This window comes from Chiloscyllium punctatum, chromosome 46 (genome assembly GCF_047496795.1).
Source record: "Chiloscyllium punctatum isolate Juve2018m chromosome 46, sChiPun1.3, whole genome shotgun sequence".
NCBI classification, from domain to species: Eukaryota; Metazoa; Chordata; class Chondrichthyes; order Orectolobiformes; family Hemiscylliidae; genus Chiloscyllium; species Chiloscyllium punctatum.
In genome coordinates, this window is record NC_092784.1 from 62,684,081 (window position 1) to 62,701,869 (window position 17,789).

The window sequence follows — 17,789 nt, forward strand, 5'->3', positions numbered from 1 at the left end:
AATATTTATTTTCTTTATTCAGTGAGATCTTATACATCCTATTTGTTGCCAAGAGAGACACTCATGAAGCAAGAGTCTTAAAACAACGCAACAAGAATATTGAGAGTCTAACAGACAGTTCTTGTGTAAAATGGTATTCATTAACCAAGCGGCTTTTAGGAAACTGACCTGGTGAAATATCTATTTAAATGAATTAGTGTTGCCAAATGAATTGTATAACTTGCTTCTGCTGCTACTTCAGACTGGTGTGCAGCTTCAGTTATGAATTGCTCGTTAAATCAAATTCTCATGAGAGTTCTTGCAAAGATGTATAAAAGGTGACATATTAAGGGACAACCTGCCACTGGGTGGAAGCTGGTGCTAGGATCCTGGTTGAAAATAGCAAATCAGTTTCCAATTGTTGTCAGACTCCAGATCAGAAAACTTTACACAGACAGATCTCAGAGGTCTGGCCACAGCTTCTCCACATGCTTCAATCAATATTCACAATTTAAATAAATTGTATAGCTGATACATTTCAGAATAACAAAAGGTAATTTAAGTTATTTCTTCGGCAATGACAGCTTTCCCTTGATCTTCATACATTGGAACATCCAGGAAGGGCAAAGCAGGAGTTCTGTGATTATCGTTGAGTCCTGCAGAGGGCGAAGTTCCCAAGGGACGAAGAGGTGCAGCGGTGCGAGGGGACTGGGGGGACCAGTTATGGTGCCAGCCATTACTGGGAGGGATGGGGTGCCTATTGCCATGGTAATATAAGATGGGGAAGTTCTTGAGCTAATACCATGGCAATAACAGGGAAATGATTGTGCCATTATCACAATCAGACTAAGCATGGGGTCTGAGTCATTGACATGGTATGATGATATGGGAGAGGTGGGGCAGTCGGGGATTGCTGGATCATTGGCCCAGGGCCATGACCATGGTAGTGTGGTCATGACATGGCCTGGGACCATGGTGAATTTGGTATGGCCCAACCCGTGACCATGGTGATGTGGGGGTGGCCCAATCCATTACCATGGTGGAGACATGGGCTGTGGGTTTTGCAGGTATGACATCACCACTGCTGAAATTGACAACCTGAAAAACAAGGTGGTGAAATGTCAGGGATTACAGCAGGAACTTATTGCTAACCACATCACAAAGACGGTCTTACCTCGCAACACTAGAACAAAATCCTGCTTCACTTCTCCCCCATCTAATCAACTCAAGCTCCTTACCCTTCCTTCCATCCTTAAGGCTCCATTGTCGTCGCCACAGCTCAGCTGTAAAACCAGCAACCTACTTGTAAGTGTCAAGCTGTCGGAGGGTCAGTGCTGAGGGAGCGCCGCCCTGACGGAGGGTCAGTGCTGAGGGAGCGCCGCCCTGACGGAGGGTCAGCGCTGAGGGAGTGCCGCCCTGACGGAGGGTCAGCGCTGAGGGAGTGCCGCCCTGACGGAGGGTCAGCGCTGAGGGAGTGCCGCCCTGACGGAGGGTCAGCGCTGAGGGAGCGCCGCCCTGACGGAGGGTCAGCGCTGAGGGAGTGCCGCCCTGACGGAGGGTCAGCGCTGAGGGAGCGCCGCCCTGACGGAGGGTCAGCGCTGAGGGAGCGCCGCCCTGACGGAGGGTCAGCGCTGAGGGAGCGCCGAGTGTCAGTAATGAGGGCGCACTGCACTTTAGAAATGCAATCTTTCATATGAGATGTTAATCAACATCAAGTCTCTAAATCATCGAGGGCCACTAGTGCAACATAAACAGTAGAAGATCCTTCTCTAGGGTCAATATGTTTGTGTCAATCAGCAGCAATCTAACCCAGATGTATTGCTTATGTTTCTAATTGCATTGTGCGAGATCCTCCTATGCTCTGCATGAACAGTCTGTGTTATTTTCTAGAATACAGCAGATACTAGAAGTACATGGCAAACCGAGAACTGTTTGTTATGTTTTGAGATGGAGTGAATTATTTAATAAGAAAATGTTTCACTTACATGAAACTGCTCATCATTTGCTTTGTGTCTTCAGAACTGCGGGAGTTTGCAAAGCTGATAAAAGAGCAGTAAACCGCGATCCAGGCACACCACTTCAACTAGAGAGAGAGAACAAGCGAGACAGCAGTCAAACCCTGAAATATAACCAATGCCAGACACAGCCAACAATACAACACCTCTCACATCCCAAAAACCACTAGACACCACCAATGTCAAAGCCAGCTATTCTATTTTGTGTTGGCTGTGTGGGTCGAAGTGTCAGACTGTATAATCCTATTATAGTAACTGAAACTGAACAGACACTGAAAGGGTGGGTGAGATGTACCTTTAACATCAGCCCACACATGCTGAAGATCATCCCCAATAGGTTCATATAATCCGGAGTTGGATCCTCCAGGGTTGGATTATTATCACTGGCTGGTGGTTTGTACCTGCAATTAACATCATGATTCGGGGATTAAAGTTTGAAAGACAAATAACACAAAAACTGTATAGCCCACAGTTAAACAAAGACAAACTTGTCTCCCAGATACTGTAAACTAGTGTAATACAGAGACAGACCCGTCCCCGCCAATACTGTACCCCAGTGTTATAGTGACAGACCTGTCCCCACCAATACTAAAGCGAGGGAACATCTCTGGGACACCCACACCAATCAACCACACCGTCCTGTGGTCCAACATTTCAACTCCCCCTCCCACTCTGCCGAGGACATGTAAATCCTGGGCCTCCTTCACTGTCGCTCCCTCACCACCCGATGCCTGGAGGAAGAACGCCTCATCTTCCGCCTCAGAACACTTCAACCCCAGGCATCAATGTGGACTTCACCAGTTTCCTCATTTCCCCTTCCCCCACCTCACCCCAGTTCCAAACTTCCAGCTCAGCACTGTCCCCATGACTTGTCCTACCTGCCTACCTTCCTTTTAACCTATCCACTCCACCCTCCTCTCTGACCTATCACCTATATCCCACCCCATCCATCCACTGTACTCTTTGCTACCTTTCCCCACTCTCCTCCCCGACTTATCACCTTCATCCCCAAACCCATTCACCTATTGTACTCTATGCTACTTTCTCCCCACCCTCCTCTCATTTATCTCTCCACGCTTCAGGCACTCTGCCTGTATTCCTGATGAAGGGCGTTTGCCCGAAACGTCGATTTTCCTGCTCCTCGGATGCTACCTTAACTGCTGTGCTTTTCCAGCACCATTCTAATCTAGGATTCAGAACTGGCTCAAAGGTACAAGATAGAGGATGGTAGTAGAGGGTTGCTTTTCAGACTGGAAGTCTGTGACTAATTGTGCCAAAAGGATTGGTGCTGGATCCACTGCTTTTTGTCATTTATATAAACGATATGGATGTGAACATAGGAGGTATAGTTAGTAGATTTGCAGATGACACCAAAATTTGAAGTATAGTAGACAGTGAAGGAGGTTACCTCAGAATACAATGAGATTTTGATCAAATGGGCTGAGGAGTGACAGATGGAATTTAATTTAGATAAATGTGAGATGCTGCATTTTGAAAAGGCAAATCAGGGCAGGACTTATACACTTAATGGGAAGGTCCTGAGGATGTATGCTGAACAAAGAGACCTTGGTGCGCAGGTTCATAGCTCCTTGAAAGGCCCAGGTAGATAGGATTGTGCAAAAAGTGCTTTCCTTTATTGGTCAGTGTATTGAGTACAGGAGTTGGGAGGTCATGTTGCGGCTGTACAGGACATTGGTTAGGCCACTGTTGGAATATTGCATGCAATTCTGGTCTCCTTCCTATCGGAAAGATGTTGTGAAACTTGAAAGGGTTCAGAAAAGATTTACAAGGATGTTGCCAGGGTTGGAGGATCTGAGCTATAGGGAGAGGCTGAACAGGCTGGGGCTGTTTTCCCTGGAGCGTCGGAGGCTGAGGGGTGACCTTATAGAGGTTTACAAAATTATGAGGGGCATGAATAGGATAAATAGACAAAGTCTTTTCCCTGGGATCAGGGAGTCCAGAACTAGAGGGCCTAGGTTTAGGGTGAGAGGGGAAAGATATAAAAGAGACCTAAGGGGCAACATTTTCACACAGAGGGTGGTACGTGTGTGGAATGAGCTGCCAGAGGATGTGGTGGAGGCTGGTACAATTGCAATATTTAAGAGGCATTTGGATGGGTATATAAACAGGAAGGGTTTGGAGGGATATGGGCCGGGTGCTGGCAGGTGGGACTAGATTGGGTTGGGATATCTGGGTCAGCATGGACGGGTTGGGCCGAAGGGTCTGTTTCCCTGCTGTATATCTCTGTGACTCTGTTTCTCAGGGATCTCTCTCGCTCTCCGGGATATTTACCTCAGAACTTTGTTGGGCCGCCGCGGATCCGCCATGTTGCCTCTGACCCTTCACCCGGAACCGGAAGTCACTTCCTGATGATGTTTCCGGCCCCTCGGCCTCAGCCCCCACGTTTCCCGAGGACACGGCTCCGGAGTTTCCCGAGCGGACAGCGCACCGTGCGGGCCGTACGCTTTAATGGTAACCGGAACCGTAACCGTAACCGTAACCGTGACCGCCGGCGGTCCCGGCCTCGGCCCCCGGCTCCTCCCTCCTTCTGTACAGTCCCCCCGCCCCCGGGGCTCGGCTCGCTCCCTCACGGACCGGGACAGCGCCGCCAACGGCTGGAGGACCAAACATCCCTGAGACACCCGCCCCACCCCCCCCACCCCCCCCACCCCCCCCCACCCCGCACCACCCCCATATCCCCCCCATCCCCCACCCGCCCAACCCCCCCCATCCCGCCCACCCCTCCCCACCTCCACCCCTCCCCACTCACCCCTCCCCACCTCCACCCCCAACCCTCCCCACCCCCACCCCCAACCCTCCCCACTCCCACCCCCAACCCTCCCCCTCCCCCTCCCCACCCCCAACCCTGCGCCCACCCCCAACCCTGCACCCACCCCCAACCCTGCACCCACCCCAACCCTGCGCCCAACCCCAACCCTGCACCCCCCCGCCCACCCCCCTCCTGCCCCCGCGCACCCGCCCCCTCTCCGTTAAATTCTGGTCCAGTAAAGATGTTGTTAAACTTGAAAGTGTTCAAAAAAACGTACAACGATCCTGTAGGTTTGAGCTATAGAGAGAGGATGAATAGGCTAGGTTTATTTTCACTGAAGTGTTGGAGGCTGAGGGGTGACCTTATAGAGGCTTATAAAAGCATTGGGGGCATGGATAGGGTGAATAACCAAGGTCTTTTTTTCAGGGTAGGGGAGTCCAAAACTAGAGGGCGTAGGCTTCAGGTGAGAGGGGGAAGATTTAAAAGGGACCCAAGAAGCACCTTTTTTACACAGGTTGGAGTGTGTATAGAACAAACTGCCTGAGGAAGTGGTGAAGGCTGGTACAATTACAACATTTAAAAAGCATCTGTATGGATACACGAATAGGAAGGGTTTAGAAGGATATGTGCCAAATGCCCGGCAAATGGGACTAGACTCATTAGGATATCTGGTCAGCATGGACGAGTTGGACCATGGGGTCTGCTTCCATGCTACACATCTCTATGACTCTATTTATAAAAATTATGTTCCACTTGTGTGCCATGTATTTGGATGGTATTTAGATCCAGTCTAGTGGGGATGCGATTCTCCACCGTTTACTTAGCTGTTGTCTGTGTTCTGTCTGTAGTGGATGGCAATTACTGTTTAACCTGTGGCAGTGATAAGTCTCTAAAACTGTGGAATCCACATCGAGGAATCATCCTAAAGACCTACAGTGGCCATGGATATGAGGTTCTGGATGCTGCTGGGTAAGGCCAGATTGTCATACTACTGCACGCCTTTCCACTGACACCAAATCACATTTTCACTTCTGTGTTTTTAAATGCTTCCTGCTTGGAGTCAATGTGCATACTGCGTGAAGATTAGATTTACAGGCAATATAAAGATATACTGTTTGCACATTTCACGCCATTCAGCATTTGTGAGTATCAGCAGTTACAACATTCGCTTCGGGATGCTTTCCCTAGCGTAGTGACCCATTCCCATGTTGTCACCCTGTCCATCAGGTATTGGCAGTATCTCAGTCCTGAGCTCCTATTTACCAAGAGGCACAGCTTCTACAGCAAGGCGTTAACAAAACTGTTGATGGACTGAATGGCCTTGTTTACTGAACTGGTTAACTTTCCGTACCATGAAATACTGGTTTACCTTTTTACATTTCTAATAGCTTTGATATTGATGTGACCCCCCCCCCCCAATCCTCAGCCTGTGAATTCATGCTCTTTGCCTTCAGGGTCAGCTGGTCATCCACTCAATGACCTTTGCCCTTGTGTGGGATCTTGGTGGGGGGTGGAAGCATTGTGCTGATGATTTTTACATCTTCCTGCTACAGGTTCCCTTTCATTGACTCATCCTCTGATTTCTCATCTCTCCCAGCTCCTGTGATAATAGCCAGATTTGCTCGTGTGGATCCGATAAAACTGTTGTCCTGTGGGATGTGGCTACAGGACAGCTGGTCCGGAAATTCCGGGGCCACGGAGGGGTAAGAAAGCTGTTTGGTAAATAAATGGAGAACTGGAAAATCTTGAGGTATCAACAATCCATGGTGTTCCCTGTTGGAAGTAGGATTGTGCTGGGAGCAGACACAGAAATGGGGGGACAGTTAACATACTGATCGTTTGCTCTCTCCTGCTCCTGTGATCAATCTGCCTATAATCTTCACTCCTTCACCTCACATTGTTCCACCAGATTTGTGGCAAGTGTTTGCAGCTTAAGCTACTTGAGATATGAGTTGAGGAGCTGAGGTCTGAGTTGCAGAGATAGTGCCCATCAGAGAGTGGGAAAGTAACCTGGATGTTTCTGCAGAGGGTGGTCACACCTTTAGATTAATTGGCTTGTGGTCAGGAATAGGAAGGGTGTGATTATAGGTGAGCCAGATATGGGGTAGCTCGTGAGGAGCCTTTGTCCCTGCAATTGTCCAGCAGTTAAGAGAATGTGGACGGGAGTGGAACAGCAGGGAGGACGAGCAAACTGACCATGACAGCTTGGGAGTTGGGAGTTGGGGGGGGGTGGAATAGGAACATAGTTGTGATAAAGGACAGTATATTCTGGATAGACACAGTTCTCCACAGCCTTGAGCTTGAGTCTCAAAAGCAATGTTGCTGCCCAGTGCCGGGATAAAGGAGATCTCCTCAAACTGGACAGGAACTTGGAGTGGGAGGGCAGGGATCCCATAGTACCAGTGACATTGATAGGACTGGAAACTAAGAACTGAAAACCACATAAGGATTATCGCCTGAACCATGGCAATCAGGCTCAGGGTAGATAAAATCATGGGGGGGGGAGGAACGGTTTCAGTTCATGGGGCACTGGCAGCACTATTGTTTAGATAGGCCTCACTTAAACCATGTTGGGACCAGTGTCCGGGCAAATCGTGTAACTAGGGCTGGAGAGAGGCTTTAAGCTGGTTAGAAGAGGGGAGGGTTCAGGAGGCGAGGGGTGGGGAACATGTGTACACTTAAAAGCAATGTTATGGACCAGGCCAGACCCCCACAAAATACTGTAAGAAGATAGTCCTGACCCTAACATTTTCTTATTTTTAAAGGCAGACATAAAGTGGATTTCCCGGGAGTGATGCAGCTGGTCAAACCACTCGGCTTTAGTGTCATAGAGATGTACAGCACAGAAACAGACCCTTCGGTCCAACCCGTCCATGCTGACCAGATATCCCAACCCAATCTAGTCCCACCTGCCAGCACCCGGCCCATATCCCTCCAAACCCTTCCTATTCATGTACCCATTTAAGCAAACCAGAATTTACTTAAACATTACAGTTGAAACGCAAACAAAAGAACTTAGAATAATTTAACTATTTGAAAACCCAACTGACTCAATACCACAACTTAACAAAGGAACTGTTCCAACTCCCATAAGCACACCCCCTTGGCAAAAGGTAAATTCAAACACAGGTTCTTACACAGCGAGAAGTCAGCCAGGGATCATCTGCTCCACTATCCAATAACCTCTCCCTGGAATTCTTCTAATCGTTCAGAGACCCTCAGCTCCCAGAGCTCCACCTCAGATCTTCAAAGTTACAGACTTTGGGATTGAAGGAAGTTGGAGAGGTTTAAAAATTCCAGCTGCCAGAACCACAGACCGTTCCCTTTCATGGTTTTAACCTGTGACTGTAAACAGATCAGTCTGCAATCCAGAGCCCCTCAGTATCAGCCCAATACCCTCCCCAAACCGACCCCGACACCCCCTCCCCAAACCGACCCCGACACCCCCTCCCCCCCTCCCCAAACTGACCTCAAAACCACCTCCACAAACCGACCCCTACACCCCCTCCCCACACCGACCTCTACACCCCCTCCACATACCGACCCCTACACCCCCTCCCCACAACGAGCCCGATATCCCCTACCCACACTGACTTCTACACCCCCTCCCAAAACTGACTTCTACACCCCCTCCCAAAACTGACCTCTACACCCCCACCCAAAACAGACCCCTACACTCCCTCCCCACATCGACCCCGACGCCCCCTCCCCACACCTACCCCGGCACCCCCTCCCCAAACTGACCCCTGCAACCCCTCCACACACCGAGCCCGGCACCCACTCCCCAAAGCGGCCCCGACACCCCCTCCCCACAACGAGCCCAATATCCACTCCCCACACCGACCAATACACCCCTTCCCCACACCGAGGCGGACACCCCCCCCCCTCCCCACACCGAGGCGGACACCCCCCCCCCTCCCCACACCGAGGCGGACACCCCCCCCCTCCCCACACCGAGGCGGACACCCCCCCCCCTCCCCACACCGAGGCGGACACCCCCCCCCCTCCCCACACCGAGGCGGACACCCCCCCCTCCCCACACCGAGGCGGACACCCCCCCCCCCTCCCCACACCGAGGCGGACACCCCCCCCCCCTCCCCACACCGAGGCGGACACCCCCCCTCCCCACACCGAGGCGGACACCCCCCCTCCCCACACCGAGGCGGACACCCCCCTCCCCCCTCCACAAACTGACGCCTGTACCCCTTCCCCAAACCGACCCCTGCACCCCCCCCACAAACCGACCCCGGCACCCCCCCCACAAACCGACCCCGGCACCCCCTCCCCACACCGAGGCGGACACCCCCCCCTCCCCACACCGAGGCGGACACCCCCCCTCCCCACACCGAGGCGGACACCCCCCTTCCCCCTCCACAAACTGACGCCTGTACCCCTTCCCCAAACCGACCCCTGCACCCCCCCCACAAACCGACCCCGGCACCCCCTCCCCACACCGAGGCGGACACCCCCCCCTCCCCACACCGAGGCGGACACCCCCCCTCCCCACACCGTGGCGGACACCCCCCCCCTCCCCACACCGAGGCGGACACCCCCCCCTCCCCCACACCGAGGCGGACACCCCCCTCCCCCCTCCACAAACTGACGCCTGTACCCCTTCCCCAAACCGACCCCTGCACCCCCCCCCACAAACCGACCCCGGCACCCCCTCCCCACACCGAGGCGGACACCCCCCCCTCCCCACACCGAGGCGGACACCCCCCCTCCCCACACCGTGGCGGACACCCCCCCCCTCCCCACACCGAGGCGGACACCCCCCCCCTCCCCACACCGAGGCGGACACCCCCCCCTCCCCACACCGAGGCGGACACCCCCCCTCCCCACACCGAGGCGGACACCCCCCTCCCCCCCTCCACAAACTGACGCCTGTACCCCTTCCCCAAACCGACCCCTGCACCCCCCCCCACAAACCGACCCCGGCACCCCCTCCCCACACCGACCCCCGCACCCCCTTCCCAAACTGACCCCCGCACCCCCTCCCCAAACCGACCCCTGCACCCCCTCCCAAATTGGGGTCAGTTGGGTTTTCAAATAGTTAAATTATTCTAAATTCTTTTGTTTGCATTTCAACTGTAGTGTTTAGGTAAATTCTGTTTTGCTTAAATGGTATGTGAATAGGAAGGGTTTGGAGGGATATGGGCCGTCAGGTGGGACTAGATTAGGTCAATCAACCAAATGGCTTAATACTGCTCCTATATTTTATGGTCTTAGGGAAATGAATAGGGCTAAAGGCTGGTATGTCTCCTGGACCTGATCAACTGCAACCTCAGATTTCAAACATAGCTACAGAGAGAGTGTGGTTTATCTGGTTGTAGTCCTCTAAGGATCCTTAGATTCTGGGAACGTCACAGAGATTGGAAAATTGCTAATATTAACATCCTTATTCAAAAAAGGCAGACCGTAAACAGATAACTATTGACTGGTTGGCTTTTGACAGAAGGATATAATAATAGAGCATTTAGAAATACATACCAAGATCAAACAGTCAGCATAGCTTCATGAAGTGAATACCGTGCCTGACAAATGTATAACAGTTAATTGGGAAGTTAATAAGGAGGATAGATAAAGGGGAACCAGTAGATATATTTGGGGATTTCCAATAGGTGTAAGAACCCTTGTTATTGGACATGGTATAGTAGCATGGTAAAAGGATTGGCTAAGTAATAGAAGGCAGTTGAGTTGGGATTGAGCATTTTCAGCATGGTAACCTGTAACTAGTGGAGTACCACAGGGATCAGTGCTGGGGCCACAGTTATTTATAATATATATTAATGACTTGGATGAGGGAAATGGATGTACTCACACCATATTTACAGAAGACACAAAAATAGCCAAGTGGCGACGATGACAAGAGGTTTACAGAGAGGTACGGACATGTTAAGTGGATGGGCAAAAAAATATATAATTTGGAAAAATGTGAGGTGATGCATTTTGGCAGGAAGAATAGAAAAGCTGCACATTATTTAAAGGGGGAAGGTTTGCAGAAAGCTGCAGCACAGAGGGATTTGGGAGTCCTTGTACATGAGTCACAAAAACCTAGCATCCAAGTTCACTGAGTAATAGGGAAGGCAAATGGAAGACTAATATCTATTTGAAAGGGAATAGAGTACCAAGTCTTGTTAAAATTGTACAAGGCACTAGTTAGACCACAGCTGGAAGAGTGTGAGAAGTTTTATTATCTAAGGAAAGTTACACTAGCATTGGAGGCAGTGCAGAGAAAGTTCACTTAGTTGGTTCCAGGAATGGAGGGACTGTCTTGGGAGGAGAGGCTGAAAAGGTCAGGAACTGAGGGTTGGGCGGATAGGCAGAGAAGTTGAGTTGAGGATTGTCAGACTGGCCATGATCTTATTGAATGGTGGAGCAGACTTGTTGGGTCAAATTGGCCTACCTGTGTCCCTACATCTTATGGTCTTGTAAACCTCTCTCTACATTTAGAATCCTCCTCAAAGCTGTTGAATATCACCTCCACTCAGCTGTCTTCCTCTACTCTTGCTCACTGCCATCTTCCCAGCTCTCAGCCAAATACCAATTGTGATTTCTCTTTGTTTTAACAGAAAGTAAACTGTGTTCAGTTCAATGAGGAATCAACAGTCATTGTTTCAGGTGAGTACAGGGCTCCCACTAAGATCTGGGCAGAGTGAATTTGCAGTCTGTATCTAGCTTGTTGCAATCTATCGCAACAAATCAGTAAGTTTCACAATCTAGGCTTGAAATTTGTCTGTGTGCTCTGGTTTCACATTGTCTGGTAATTATTATAATATTGCATGTAGGGGGCAAATGGCTGCTGGCAGAGGTTAAAGGGCAGGAATCTGCAGCAAGGAGGTTGTAGGGATAGGGCACTGCCAAGTGTCAGTGGGCAGAGGGATGGACAGAGAGAAGAATGTTTAACCACTTTCAGCCCCCAGGATTGCACAGTATAACTGCCAACAATGCTGATGTGTGTTTAGATGCTATTGTCTTATGTTGTCCAACTTGATGAAGTTAGATATTTGTGAGGAATCTTGACAGTACAGATTTGACCAGGAATTGGCCACTCTCTCCTTTTAGTCTATTGTATTATTTCAGTCTGATTCTTTTTGCGTAATTCACTGTTTAAGGTGGGTTAGCATGCACTTTTCAACTAACCAGAGAATTGGAAGGCTGTGGGGAGAAAGCAGGAACAGAGAGCTGAGTTAGATGACCAGCCATAATTGTTTAGAATGGTGAAGCGGGCCAAATGGCCCACTCCTGCTAATTTCTGTGTTTGCAGGTTCCATTGACACTTCGGTTCGGTGCTGGGATTGTCGCTCACGGACTTCAGAGCCTATTCAAATTCTGAATGAAGCAAAGGATGGGATTTCTAGTGTGAAAGTTTCAGACCATGAAATTCTGTCAGGGTGAGTGAACAGCAGAAACAAAGGCAGCATGACAAATAGAAACCCACTTGCAGATACACACACAGCAAACACCAGTGTATAAGAGAGTGCCTTTTTCTGAATGTGCCACATATAACCTGATTTGTTGTGTAGCCTAACAGCTTCCTGTTGCTTTAGGTCTGTCGATGGGCGAATTCGGAGATACGACTTACGGATGGGACAACTTTTTGCAGATTTTATTGGAAGTAAGTGCTAAACGAGAGGGGCCATATCAAATCTTTGAGATGGAAATATAGCACATCAGCTCAGACAAATAGTCCAAGTTCTTGTTTATGTGTCTTAGACAGTCAGTTTAACTACAGTGTTACTGAGTATTATCAATGCTACAATGTGTTACAGTCAGTACCAAGACAGTAGGTGTCCTTACTACAGACAGACTGTCTTTCTATCTCTCTCAGGTCCAATAACGAGTGTGTGTTTCAGCAAAGACAGTCAGTGCACATTGATTTCGAGCCTGGACTCTACATTGCGCCTGTTAGATAAGGAGACTGGGGAGCTTCTTGGCGAGTAAGTGAAATTAGTCATATCCTGAGAAGGTTGAATCAAACATTAACTCTCCAGCCTCCTTTTCTTATTCCCCAACACCCACCCTCAGGGAGGGGTGGGCGGCTGCAAAGAACCAGTTTCCAGACTCTCCAAACCAAACCTGCAAATTGTAACTGTATTCAGTCACTTGAACCTGACCAGAAATTTAAATAGTCAAAAGGGAAGTTATTCACCGACTGAGGGGGAATGTTACTGTGGTGTTGTACAGAGCCCTCCCTGGGGAGGGGGGGTGGGAATGTTACTGTGGTGTTGTACACAGCCCTCCCTGGGGAGGGGGGGTGGGAATGTTACTGTGGTGTTGTACACAGCCCTCCCTGGGGGGGGTGGGTGGGAATGTTACTGTGGTGTTGTACAGAGCCCTCCCTGGGGGGGGGGGGGGGGGTGGGTGGGAATGTTACTGTGGTGTTGTACAGAGCCCTCCCTGGGGGGGGGGGGGGTGGGAATGTTACTGTGGTGTTGTACAGAGCCCTCCCTGGGGAGGGGGGTGGGAATGTTACTGTGGTGTTGTACACAGCCCTCCCTGGGGGGGGGGGGGGGGTGGGAATGTTACTGTGGTGTTGTACAGAGCCCTCCCTGGGGAGGGGGGTGGGAATGTTACTGTGGTGTTGTACACAGCCCTCCCTGGGAAGGGGGGTGGGAATGTTACTGTGGTGTTGTACAGAGCCCTCCCTGGGGGGGGGGTGGGAATGTTACTGTGGTGTTGTACAGAGCCCTCCCTGGGGGTGGGGGGGGTGGGAATGTTACTGTGGTGTTGTACAGAGCCCTCCCTGGGGGGGGGGTGGGAATGTTACTGTGGTGTTGTACAGAGCCCTCCCTGGGGGGGGGGTGGGAATGTTACTGTGGTGTTGTACAGAGCCCTCCCTGGGGAGGGGGGGGGTGGGAATGTTACTGTGGTGTTGTACAGAGCCCTCCCCGGGGGGGGGTGGGGGGGGGTGGGAATGTTACTGTGGTGTTGTACAGAGCCCTCCCTGGGGGTGGGGGGGGTGGGAATGTTACTGTGGTGTTGTACAGAGCCCTCCCTGGGGAGGGGGGGTGGGAATGTTACTGTGGTGTTGTACACAGCCCTCCCTGGGGAGGGGGGGGGTGGGAATGTTACTGTGGTGTTGTACAGAGCCCTCCCCGGGGGGGGGTGGGGGGGGGTGGGAATGTTACTGTGGTGTTGTACACAGCCCTCCCTGGGGGGGGGGGGGGTGGGAATGTTACTGTGGTGTTGTACACAGCCCTCCCTGGGGGGGGGGGGTGGGAATGTTACTGTGGTGTTGTACACAGCCCTCCCTGGGGAGGGGGGGTGGGAATGTTACTGTGGTGTTGTACACAGCCCTCCCTGGGGGGGGGGGGGTGGGAATGTTACTGTGGTGTTGTACACAGCCCTCCCTGGGGGGGGGGGGTGGGAATGTTACTGTGGTGTTGTACACAGCCCTCCCTGGGGGGGGGGGGTGGGAATGTTACTGTGGTGTTGTACACAGCCCTCCCTGGGGGGGGGGGGGGGGGGGGGGGGTGGGAATGTTACTGTGGTGTTGTACAGAGCCCTCCCTGGGGTGGGGGGTGGGAATGTTACTGTGGTGTTGTACACAGCCCTCCCTGGGGAGGGGGGGGGGGGGGTGGGAATGTTACTGTGGTGTTGTACAGAGCCCTCCCTGGGGAGGGGGGGGGTGGGAATGTTACTGTGGTGTTGTACAGAGCCCTCCCCGGGGGGGGGGGGGGGTGGGAATGTTACTGTGGTGTTGTACAGAGCCCTCCCTGGGGAGGGGGGGGGTGGGAATGTTACTGTGGTGTTGTACAGAGCCCTCCCTGGGGAGGGGGGGTGGGAATGTTACTGTGGTGTTGTACACAGCCCTCCCTGGGGGGGGGGGGGGTGGGAATGTTACTGTGGTGTTGTACAGAGCCCTCCCTGGGGGGGGGGGGGTGGGAATGTTACTGTGGTGTTGTACAGAGCCCTCCCCGGGGAGGGGGGTGGGAATGTTACTGTGGTGTTGTACAGAGCCCTCCCTGGGGAGGGGGGGGGGTGGGAATGTTACTGTGGTGTTGTACAGAGCCCTCCCTGGGGAGGGGGGGGGTGGGGGGGGGGTGGGAATGTTACTGTGGTGTTGTACAGAGCCCTCCCTGGGGAGGGGGGTGAGAATGTTACTGTGGTGTTGTACACAGCCCTCCCCGGGGGGGGGTGGGGGGTGGGAATGTTACTGTGGTGTTGTACAGAGCCCTCCCTGGGGGAGGGGGGTGGGAATGTTACTGTGGTGTTGTACACAGCCCTCCCTGGGGGGGGGGGTGGGAATGTTACTGTGGTGTTGTACAGAGCCCTCCCTGGGGAGGGGGGGGGTGGGAATGTTACTGTGGTGTTGTACAGAGCCCTCCCTGGGGGAGGGGGGTGGGAATGTTACTGTGGTGTTGTACACAGCCCTCCCTGGGGAGGGGGGGGGTGGGGGGGGGGTGGGAATGTTACTGTGGTGTTGTACAGAGCCCTCCCTGGGGAGGGGGGGGGTGGGGGGGGGGGGTGGGAATGTTACTGTGGTGTTGTACAGAGCCCTCCCTGGGGAGGGGGGGTGGGAATGTTACTGTGGTGTTGTACACAGCCCTCCCTGGGGAGGGGGGGGGTGGGGGGGGGGTGGGAATGTTACTGTGGTGTTGTACAGAGCCCTCCCTGGGGAGGGGGGGTGGGAATGTTACTGTGGTGTTGTACACAGCCCTCCCCGGGGGGGGGGGGGGGTGGGAATGTTACTGTGGTGTTGTACAGAGCCCTCCCTGGGGAGGGGGGGGGTGGGGGGAGGGGGGGGGTGGGGGGGGGGTGGGAATGTTACTGTGGTGTTGTACACAGCCCTCCCTGGGGAGGGGGGGGGGGTGGGAATGTTACTGTGGTGTTGTACAGAGCCCTCCCTGGGGGGGGGTGGGAATGTTACTGTGGTGTTGTACAGAGCCCTCCCTGGGGGGGGGGGTTGGGAATGTTACTGTGGTGTTGTACACAGCCCTCCCTGGGGAGAGGGGGGGGTGGGAATGTTACTGTGGTGTTGTACAGAGCCCTCCCTGGGGGGGGGGGGGTGGGAATGTTACTGTGGTGTTGTACACAGCCCTCCCTGGGGAGAGGGGGGGGTGGGAATGTTACTGTGGTGTTGTACACAGCCCTCCCTGGGGAGAGGGGGGGGTGGGAATGTTACTGTGGTGTTGTACACAGCCCTCCCCGGGGAGGGGGGGTGGGAATGTTACTGTGGTGTTGTACACAGCCCTCCCCGGGGAGGGGGGTGGGAATGTTACTGTGGTGTTGTACACAGCCCTCCCTGGGGGGGGGGGGTGGGAATGTTACTGTGGTGTTGTACACAGCCCTCCCTGGGGGGGGGGGGGGGGGGTGGGAATGTTACTGTAGTGTTGTACAGAGCCCTCCCTGGTTTTGGGGTGGGGGATGTTGGAGGAATGTTGCTGTGATGTTGTACACCCTATTATAATCTGGCTGTTTATTTCAGCAGGTCAGGACTGAGTGGAACTCAGAGTCCTCCTCCCATGGCAGTTGAGGGGCTGAATCCTCTCACCATTGACCCCTCACCTCCTTTCCTTCCCAGGGGAGACATTGCTGTACCTCAAACACAACAGTGATCTTGCTGGACAGGGTCTCACAAGCTCAACAAAAAGATTATTAAAAACTACACAGATGGTCACATGAATATCAGATTAAAGAATTTTCTATAAAGGTTTATTTGGTTCTGTGCAGTGTTGAATTTTCAGCTTTGGGTGACTAACATTTTTCTGATCCTGACTGATGTGTGCCCAGGTCATTAGCCCACCCACTCAAGACCCTGCCACTGCTCTCAGTGATTTTCTCAAAACGAAATTGTTCATTAGAAAGTGGAAATAAATCCGTGACAGAATTGAACGAGTTTCCATGTGGTGAGAGGAGTGGGAGACAGCTCGTTGTGCTTGTTCAATCCCCACGATCTGACTGAGCAAGATGTCTCCCCTTCTCCCTGTGCCACAGGATTTAGTCCCAAAAGATGTCTGCTCACCAGTGTTCATGGGACTGACTAGATTAGATTCCCTACAGTGTGGATACAGGCCCTTCAGCCCAACCAGTCCACACCGACCCTCTGAAGAGTAACCCACCCAGACCCATTTCCCTCTGAGTAATGTACCTAACACTACGGGCAATTTAACATGGCCAATTCACCATCTTTGGATTGTGGGAGGAAACCCACACGGTGCAAACTCCACACAGTCACCTGAGGCTGGAATCGAACCTGGGACCCTGGTGCTGTGAGATAGCAGTGCTAACCACTGTGCCATCGTGCTGCCCTACTTCATAACCCAGTAGTAAGACAAGTGAATGAACTGAATCCACTGTCGTACTCTGAGCTCAAGCTTCACTTTGTTTGAACAGGTATACAGGACACAGGAACACAGACTGCAAGCTGGATTGTTGCTTTAATGAATCTGACACACATGTAGTGAGCGGCTCGGAGGATGGGCTTGTGTACTTCTGGGATCTGATCGAGGTGAGCATATGCACCACATCTGAAGACTTCCCCTTGACTATGTCTGGTGCCAGCTCCCAGGGAGTCTGTGGCCGAGAGGAAAAGCTGAGAGGAGGTTGGAGAGGTGTTCAAATCAGTGAGGGGTCTGGATCGAGTGGATGGGGAGAAACTGTTCCCATTGGTGGAAGAAACACAGAAAATGCTGGAGAATTCTCACCTGAAGAAGAGTTGTACTGAAGTTTCCACAAATGGTGCTAGACCTGCTGAGTTTGTGCAGTATTTTGTTTGTTTCCAGTTTCCAGCAATCTGCAGAATTTTGTTACCCTTTAGGTGTAAAGATTGAGAAACAGAATTCAGACTGAAGGTAACTGGCAAAAGAAGCAATGCTGCCATATGATGAGAACTGGTGAAGATTTGGAATGTAATGCTAGTGACATTAGTGGAGGCAGGTTTAATCTAGGCAATGAATAGGAAATTGGATTATCTGAAAAGAAAGTAAGTGCAGAGTTATGGGAAAAAGGGGAATAGCACTTGGTGTATTGCTCATTCACAAGCCAGCAATGCCATACTGCGCTATGATCGTTCTGTGGTT

General features: G+C 52.2%; 2 protein-coding genes across 2 annotated transcripts in view; one reads left to right on the forward strand and one right to left on the reverse strand.

Annotated features, from left to right (window-relative positions):
- wdr83os (WD repeat domain 83 opposite strand) lies at window positions 1-4,439 on the reverse strand. Its single transcript, XM_072564472.1, has 4 exons — window positions 4,287-4,439; window positions 2,290-2,395; window positions 1,965-2,062; window positions 1-1,077 (listed from the first exon to the last, which is right to left on the reverse strand). The coding sequence occupies exons 1-4, from the start codon at window positions 4,319-4,321 to the stop codon at window positions 1,011-1,013; spliced, it is 306 nt and encodes a 101-aa protein (XP_072420573.1). The 5' UTR covers window positions 4,322-4,439; the 3' UTR covers window positions 1-1,010.
- wdr83 (WD repeat domain containing 83) overlaps window positions 4,358-17,789 on the forward strand; it is a 14,354-nt gene continuing 922 nt past the window's right edge. Inside the window, exons 1-8 of the mRNA XM_072564468.1 lie at window positions 4,358-4,466; window positions 5,613-5,733; window positions 6,362-6,467; window positions 11,337-11,385; window positions 12,032-12,158; window positions 12,315-12,382; window positions 12,596-12,704; window positions 17,104-17,218. Coding sequence (XP_072420569.1) covers window positions 4,364-4,466; window positions 5,613-5,733; window positions 6,362-6,467; window positions 11,337-11,385; window positions 12,032-12,158; window positions 12,315-12,382; window positions 12,596-12,704; window positions 17,104-17,218 — 798 coding nt within the window. The 5' untranslated portion in view covers window positions 4,358-4,363. The remainder of the gene's footprint in view (window positions 4,467-5,612; window positions 5,734-6,361; window positions 6,468-11,336; window positions 11,386-12,031; window positions 12,159-12,314; window positions 12,383-12,595; window positions 12,705-17,103; window positions 17,219-17,789) is intronic.

Excerpts from the sequence above, each read along its gene's own strand:
- wdr83os (XM_072564472.1), bottom strand. The coding sequence starts at position 4,321 with ATGGCGGATCCGCGGCGGCCCAACAAAGTTCTGAG. Across the intron at positions 2,396-4,286 it reads CGGCCCAACAAAGTTCTGAG|GTACAAACCACCAGCCAGTG; the intron begins GTAAATATCCCG and ends TGTTAATTGCAG. Across the intron at positions 2,063-2,289 it reads TGTGTGGGCTGATGTTAAAG|TTGAAGTGGTGTGCCTGGAT; the intron begins GTACATCTCACC and ends CTCTCTCTCTAG.